Source organism: Apium graveolens, unplaced genomic scaffold (assembly GCF_009905375.1).
Source record: "Apium graveolens cultivar Ventura unplaced genomic scaffold, ASM990537v1 ctg2937, whole genome shotgun sequence".
Taxonomy (NCBI): Eukaryota; Viridiplantae; Streptophyta; class Magnoliopsida; order Apiales; family Apiaceae; genus Apium; species Apium graveolens.
This window is the reverse complement of record NW_027417861.1, coordinates 24142-32806: the sequence shown is the minus strand read 5'-3', so window position 1 is coordinate 32806 and position 8665 is coordinate 24142. Positions and strand designations below refer to the sequence as shown.

At 32.3% G+C, this 8665-nt stretch overlaps 1 protein-coding gene across 6 annotated transcripts; it reads right to left on the bottom strand.

Annotated features, from left to right (window-relative positions):
* Positions 1-2669: 2669 nt before the first annotated feature.
* LOC141700802 (uncharacterized) lies at positions 2670-5771 on the bottom strand. Of its 6 annotated transcripts, XM_074504483.1 has the most exons (5): positions 4792-5771; positions 4567-4712; positions 3734-3823; positions 3139-3178; positions 2670-2941 (listed from the first exon to the last, which is right to left on the bottom strand). In XM_074504483.1, exons 1-5 carry the CDS (start codon positions 4837-4839, stop codon positions 2813-2815), a joined length of 453 nt encoding a protein of 150 aa, XP_074360584.1. In that variant the 5' UTR covers positions 4840-5771; the 3' UTR covers positions 2670-2812. The 6 variants fall into 6 exon arrangements, 1 of the variants encoding a protein (XP_074360584.1); XR_012566524.1 differs by having other exon boundaries at positions 2670-3178; positions 3481-3823; positions 4567-5771; XR_012566527.1 differs by lacking the exon at positions 3139-3178 and having other exon boundaries at positions 2670-3092; positions 4567-5771.
* Positions 5772-8665: the final 2894 nt, after the last annotated feature.

The window sequence follows — 8665 nt, the reverse complement described above, 5'->3', positions numbered from 1 at the left end:
CAGGGTTTTGCTCGGTTCTAGGATACTTGTCCTTAGCGATATACTCTAGATCAGTTTTCCGTTTCTTGCCTCCAGTGAGCTCATTACTCACTACGGTCTTCCTCATGCTCTCTTTCACTTTGATGTACTTCCCTGCCCTATCCTAGAGCTGCAACATGCTTTCAGGGGGCATTTGGCTAAGGACATCTTGAAAAACTCATCCCTAGTTCCTTGTTGCAGTGCTATCATGGCTACCTTATCATCAAGGTCTGGGACTTTTAAAGCCTCCTTTGTGAAACGATTCAGATAGTCTCTCAAGGATTTCTTTGCTCCCTGCACAATGCTCCTGAGGGATGCTGAACTTTTCTCATACACTCTCCCACTGATGAACTGTTTAATGAAAGCTTGACTTAACTCTCTGAACGACCCAATAGAGTTCGGGGGCAAACGACTATACCACCTTTGAGCCATACCCGACAGGGTTTGAGGATAGGCCCGACACTTAATAGCATCATTCACGGGCTGCAACAGCAGTGCATTAGAGAATGTTCAAACATGATTAGCGGGATCTCCCGGCCGTCATAAGGTTTTATAGTTGGCATCTTGAATTTCCTTGAGATATGGACATTCATTATATCTTCAGTGAAGGGCGGAGTAGGATCATCAGGATCTCCAAGGGGAAGAAGATTGCTTGGATCAGCCCTTGGGACAACAACCCTTCTCTGTACTGGACCATCCAGGTCTATGATAGGGGGAAGATTTCTTCCCCTAGGATGTACTAGGGGTCTGGTGGTCTGGTGCGCCTCCAAGTCGCGCCTCAGCCTTTGAATCTCAGTCTCGTGAGCCCTGATCCTTTCCTGCACTTCTTGGGGATTCGTCCCTTGGGTGCTTTGAGGACGTTGGCTACCATCAGCTATCGGCTCTTTGCCAGCACGTCTCCTTCTTGGGGCTACTTCATCATCCGAAGATTCGGAGTCTCTCTCAGTGTAAGGACCAAAAAATTCTTGATCCTCAGGGATAGGAGCCAAACCTCGTATGTTTGGGGGCGAAGGCCCTCGTGCTTCACTACGTCCAGCATGTCCAATTTCTCCAACCTCGGGGTAAAGGGGCATCCCATAAGGGGGGTTAGTAGTAACAATAGTTGAATATTCGTACCCGATGGGTCGAGAATTCACAGGTGCATGTACTTGTTGAACTTGAGGATTCGTACCTTGAGTAGCCGAGGGAATCGTCCCTTGTAACTGAGGTTCAGTTGCCCCTATCTGGGCTTCTCCTTGCGTGGTTGCATAGGTTGAGTGAGGAGGTACCTCCATATTTGAAGAAATCACTTGGGTTGTCCCCGTTGGTTTTTCTCCTCCAAGGGCTCTAACTGTTCTCCGTGTTTTCGCCATGGTTATTGTTGTGCTTTCCCACAGACGGCGCCAAATGTTATGGATAAAAAATTAAGGGTATTATTTGCTGTATTTATTGCTAAGGTTCGGGAGCTCAAGACCTTTAACGGCTGCTCTCGTGTTTCGTAGCTTAACTCTGCCTTTATGAGATGCCTACGTATCTCTGTGAATTAGAGAATCAAGCCAAAAAACGTAGTTCTGATTTGTGGGGTGAGACCCCTTATTAGATGTTGGTGGTCCTTGAATTGGACTTGGTATAGGAGAGTTGGTAGTCAAGTCTCTGAATTAGAATGGACTTTGGGGTCCTAAATAGTAGGAAACTGATTTCTTATCCTCCTAGGTCCCTTAGAGGCTAATCTGCAAGGATTTATGTTCTCATTGGGACTATTTTCAATAGCTGATTTTTCCCTTATTAATTAATTACGAAATTAATTAATATTCAGAGTTTTTGGGCCTTCTTTGTTCCATCATGCCTGATCTGGTCCATCAGGCCTGATCAATGTGTTAACCTTTTTTGTCTGAATGTCATACATCTTCTTATTGGGTCTAGCAGCCCAAATCATGTATAATTACTGTAATATTTAATTATATAATCATGATTTATTTATCCCTATCACACGTAAATACTTTCTTAATTAAAATAAAAAAAAATCTAGTTAAAAATAAGTTAACATCACTTGCTAACTAAAAGAATTTGACAACAAAATTAAATCTATTAATTTAATAAAATAGATAAAAAACATGAGTTTACTAATAATTTTACATCTATAAATTATTACCCCAGAACCCTACTTGTTCTGGCTTATTTTGAGTTTTGACGGAACCTATTTAGTTTTATTTTTGGAAAAGATTGAACAAGCCTTCTGTTTCATTTTTAGAAAAGATTGAACAAGTTTGATATTTTTGGAAATTGAACGCTCAAGTATACCAAAAAAGGAAAGGAGCGGATCTCCCTGTTCCAGCTTGACTCGTTCACGGAACTAATTTGCCACACAATGCTCTGAACTACCTAAAATAGTGCCTAACAAACGAGAAGCTAAATTTCAAAGTTTTATAACAAGCTATAAAATGCATCTCTCCCTACAACTAGCAGGAGTCTTTATAATTAAAGTTATTTTTTAACTCCAGTTAATTTTTAATTTTTCTGCCTATAATGATCAGTACTTTAGTACCCTGCACAATCAAGGAGTGCTCAAGTTATAGCAAGAAGATGTATAGATTTTAGTGTTTGCTTCTCTTTCGTCTATACTTGGAAATTTTGATGTACTCCCTCCATTCCAAAAAATCGGTTTAAAAAAATGAATAAATAAATTCTGCATTTTAAAAAAAAAGATGAAGGATATTATCGGATACATTGTGAGTAATATGTGTTGGATAGAAAGAAAGATGGAGAACTAACGTAACGTGCGACAATAATTTGGAAAAGAAAAGTCTAATTTGGGCTAGACTTTTGAGATGATTGGTCGGTGCTGTAGACTTGGATGATGATTTTTCGGTGTCCGTGACCCCCGTATGAAAAGCGAGAAGAACCTGATTATGGTCGTTGTCGGATATGTGAGCTCCAGTAAGCACTATAGATTGGTAATTTTTGTTAGTTGATGACACAATACCAACTGAATGAATAAACCCATAGCCATTAAACCAATCAGTCTTGAGCTACAATTTAAGGAATGCTGTACTCTACTTGTGTGTTCTACCAATACATGTAGTGACCTCGTTAACCTTGTACCAAAAAAACACTGTTAATCCTCAAGTAATTTAAGAAAACCTTATCATATAGAAGCACTGCAGCTCCAGCATCCGTGAAGCTGTACAAATTAGTAGAAAAGAATAAAGTGAGAACTCCAAGAGGCCACCAACACTACTACTGCATACACACATACAAACATGAATTCTTGTAGCTAAAAAAGATTCTAGTTCCGGACATGAACTACACAACACCAACCCCGAATTATCTATTGGTCAGTGTATAACAAAGTTATAAATTTCTATAAATATATGTATCATACATTGCCCGTCAAATTTTACATATCCCAAACAAACTATTACGACTTGAATCAAATCAAATTATTGAGAGGAAATAACGAGAATCCGATTTTTACTCTCTTACCTGCAGGGAATGTTTATACTTTTCATTTCTTCCCATGACTATATTCTTATAAATCCAATCTTTTTCCTAAAATTTCATTCTGCATTATTTGTTCCCCTTCATTTCATTACAGTTCCAAGTGAACACTGCTGAAATAGACTTGCAGTATACTCCGAGAACTGTATTAGTATGATTAGCATACTAATGAATTGGAGAAAATCTAAAAGATTAGCGATAAATCACGAAGCATTAAATATAGAGAAACGAGACATACATGGAAAGCAGCCATACGTACAAGTTTCTAAATATATGGTTGTAAAGAGAGAGATCTGAGGCAGGCCAGTTGCTTATTTGGGGCTGGTACCTGCATTATTGGATAGGTAAAATCCTGATTCATGCATCCAACCATCAAAATGTATCTGTTTACATATATATATATATATATATATATCTACAGAAAAAATCATTCAGTTCGTACACGGTAACCCTCAAGGGGACCAGGAACTAGCAAGTTGTCTAATTAACAGAGTAGGACCACAGCATCAGTAGTAACAGCAAGTGCTGATAGTATCAGTATACGTTTTTCTGTGTATGTGCTTGCTCAAGATTATGTTTAAATTTCCGCAATGTAATCAATCGATAAGACGCGAAGAACAATTCTTGCCAAGTTGTTCGTGATGCAATATATATATATATATACCCCTATACTTTATCCATGTTCACCAACAATTTGTTAACTATTTGTAACTTATAAAGCTTGTTCAGGAGATCGTGTGATTAAACCTTAAAATTAATCGCAAGTATGAATACAATTTATTTTAATACAGGCATTCATGGTTAGACAGCTAGAACACAGAAAGAAGCATACTAATTAAGTTTGCACACAAGTTTAATCTTAACCGTATGTGTTCTTCTAATTCCAGATTTCAAGATACTTAAATTCTACAGATTTACAAAATTTCAGAATCATGTTATAATCTAGATGATTAGAAATGAAGAACACCCCTATTCGAAACTAATTTATAAATTGCATTCTGCAGGGGACAATGAAATTAATATCTGATAACAGAATCAAAATTTTCACTTCATATAATATAGCAGTACTACCTACAGGAAAACGTATTCAGCTCTACAGAAAGTAGATCTCGGAAAACAAAAGGTGCTATAGTTAGAAATAGTAAGAACTCCGTCATGAAACTTGCTCTCTTTCCATAGATTTTCATCCTCTTTGTAACTTCTGGCACAGTCGGTATCTACTATTATCAATGTTCAGAAGAACAACCAATTTATTATTATACATAAATCTTGAGCATCTAAATATATAGAACTCACCTGAACCAAGGGCAAAAAAAAATCTTTCATCATTGCACGCTCACACATATCAGACACAATTAGAACATGTATAATCCACAGAATCTCATATCATCAAGACTGCAAGAGTGATATAGTACTAGAGATTAAAAAAGATGAGTTGAATATGCAATAATATTTACTAGTTGTGGACACTGAATGAGAAAACACGAATGAGTGCTAAATCTAGCTAGGTGCGTGTACAAATTAAATAAAGTCATTGGATTGCCAATGCAGCATCATCAAGATTCTCATAACTTAATTGCAACTTGCATTTGCATGTGAATCTTGATGATGCTACTCCGGCAAACAACAACTGTACTTCAAAATCAACTGTGCTATAACATTTCATAGGAAATATGATTTTCTTCAGAAAAAAAGGAGACCTTAAAACATCTAGCTGTAGCATACATGTATAGATCGAGTTCTTGTTTATAAGAACCATATATATAATTATATATATAAAAAGAGAGCGCGTAAAGAAAATAGATAACATCAAGAAAATGTAAGATTAAAACAAGATAAATTAAACACTAGTATGTGATATATTATGTAGTGGAGGGTTTTGAGAAAAAACTGTTTGGTTATCGGCGCCGAAACCCTAGAATGTGCTGTGTTTAGAGCTGCTAGCTGTCAGAAGTAAAAAATATACAATATGAAATAGATAAAAATCGGATCATAACAGTGAAAGATTAAAAGTTAAATCGATGTTCGTCGGCTGACAAAGTAAAACATCGATTACAGATCTAATCAACCTTAAAAAGAAACCAAAAAACCAAAGGAGGGACGTGTAAAACTTCATAAGAAAACAGAACATGTAAAATTAATATTAAGCCCTACAAACGAACACACAGATCTTGGAGAGAGAGAGAGGGAGGGGGCAGATGAATGGTAACAGTAGCGAGGAAGGATGTATGCTGAAAGGTGTGAACAGTATGGTCATATTTATACACCAAATGATGCTATTGACTACTCCCTCGCTCCCCGATCGATTTTTATGTAGAGGAGGGTTTGACCTGCACTTTAATATTTTTAATTGACATGCATTTTAATATTTTTAATTTAATATTTTTGGCTAAATATAGTTAGATAATTATATTTTTAAAATTAAAATACAGTATTAAAATTTTTATAAAAAAAAATTAAATATAAATTATGAAAATATATTTTATAATTACCTTAAAATACTTATCAATATGTAGAAAAAATCGTAAAGAAATAAGGAAAACGCAAGTAGTATAATATATTTTTTTATTAATTTTACACAAATAGTTTGTTTTTTATGGGCCTCTTGGTTTGTTTTCTATTTTCGGTGTTGCAGATACGATTTCAGTTACACATCATCACCATTTGATTTCCTTTTTCTTTATGCAAACCCTAGCTTCTACTATATGGCCTTCTTGTTCAACAATGTGTGCCCCGTTTATATTTACTGGCTTAAACTCGTACGGTTCATTTAATATTTATATATTTTTATTTTATTAATTTTATAATAAAAAATTAATATAAATAATTAAATATTAAATAATTATAATATATTTATTATTTTAATTTAGATGTGTATAATTTTAAGATTATATGAAATAGTATATGATTAACCTTCAACTATTAATTTTGTTTTTATCATTTTAAATAATATAAATACTTGTTATTATGTGATTCAAACATGAGAAATATAAATTTTATGTTAGAGAGATTCGAATTTGGAAGTTGGGGAAGTCTATTATTTTAATATTAAATAATATTTGTTGTTGGTGGGATTTAATATATTTATAAATATAAATAATTATATAAATTTTTGTTGTTGGAGAAATTTGAACATGTGAGCTTGAATATTGTATTATTTTAAGATTTAGATTCAACGGGATCCAACCATCGTACCAAAATGGAGTTTAAACCAAATTATACCAAATTACAATTATTATATTTTATTCTAGATTAATAAAAACTAATAATAATAAAATTTATATCATATATTTATTGTTTCAATCTCACTCTTTCTATTGAACGGGGGGAATTCAGATGCCGTCTATAATTTGAAAAAGAGAAGAAGTTAACTTAATAATTCAATAATTTAATGTTCATTCACGTTTGCATAACCTTTTATAAAGCAATTAAAATCTTTAATATATCTATACGATCTATACTATCTATCTATACTATAGTTATATAAGCAGAACACCCTCTATTTGGTAGTTGCTCGGTACAGTTGTTTGGTAGTTACTCTGTACAGTTGTTTGGTACGACAAATAACAACCGTCAGATCTAAAGTCAGAAAAATAAGAACCATTGGATACAATAATAAAATGTTATTATATTAATATTTAAACTGCTCTCATGGATTCAGGATTCGAACCCCGTCAACAGCTTATTATATTTAAATTTTATATTCTTTATTTAAACAATATATTATATTATATTATTTATTTTCAGTCAAGTCTCAAATTATTATAAAACATATATTGTTATAATTTATTATATTCTTCGATTTATTTTTCAACTATTGAAAATTATATTATAAAATATATTATTAAAAACTATCGAATATTAAAAACAATCCGTGCATCGCACGGGTTATAGGCTAGTATACTATAATAGTTGGAATAGAGATAATTTGGTTCAACGGTTTGGTTTAACGATAATTCCTTAATTTTGATTATTACAAAAATATATAAATAGTGTTATATATCTAATAAACTACTAAATTATTAAACTACTACTAAATATAGTATACTTATCCTGCTAGGCAAATACCTCGCCGAAAGGTGGAGGGGGAATACAACTTATCCTATTATTAAAAGATATAAATAATAATGTTATATATCTGTCAAACTACTAAATTGTTAAACTACTAGAAATAGTCTATTTATTCTACTAAATTACGACCACATGTTATTCTATTATTTTTATTATAAATTTATAATCATTATAATTATATAAATATTTTAAAAATATAAGATAACTCGATAAATAAAAATTTAAAATATTAATGAGAACCCGTGCATCGCACGAGATTTATGCTAGTTTGACTAATTCGGTGATGCATATTGTTGCCCCGGCTCCCCGGAAAACTTTTGCAACAAATTTGAGATTATTCGCAAATATCTCTTTTTAGGATGTACTAGCTTAAAACCCGTGCGATGCACGGATTACACATATTTTTTTAATGTTATATAATTTAAAAAAAAAATGAATTCAATTCTTAATTTTGTTCATTTAAAACTTTAAATGATATGACTTCATAATAATTATATTAGTAGACGTGTATGTTCATAACTTTTTAGAATATTTAAACTTGTTTAAAGTGATAGCATTGGTAAATGGGGAAATGTCATTTTAACGAAATTATTATTTTATTGATGGTAAAAATATAATGTCTACATTATGCTGGGATCTTAAAAAATATTATTTTAGCATGATGATTATTTAATCGACTAACTCTAATTTTATAAAAGATATTTGAAAAAGATAATATTATTGATTTAACGATATAGTTTTATCGATAATATTATGTATATTTTTTTAAAAATAATATTTATGTTTTAATTAAAAATTGATTTTTTAGTTCACATCAATAGGATATGAATTATACTTAGTTTAATATTAATTTGATTTATCTTCGATTAGTGGTTTACATTATTTTATTTTAGCTCAATGCCCAATACACCAACCGAATCAAACTAATTATTTTTAGTTTAATTTTAACGTTTTAAAAAGTCGAGACCAATAAGATAATTTTGTTTTAGACTGAATAATTAGTATATATATGATTTTATTTTTGTTGGTCGAATTGTATTTTTATTTTTATTTTGTGTTAGTCTGAATCAATTGTATAATGTACTTTTTTTTCGTGGAT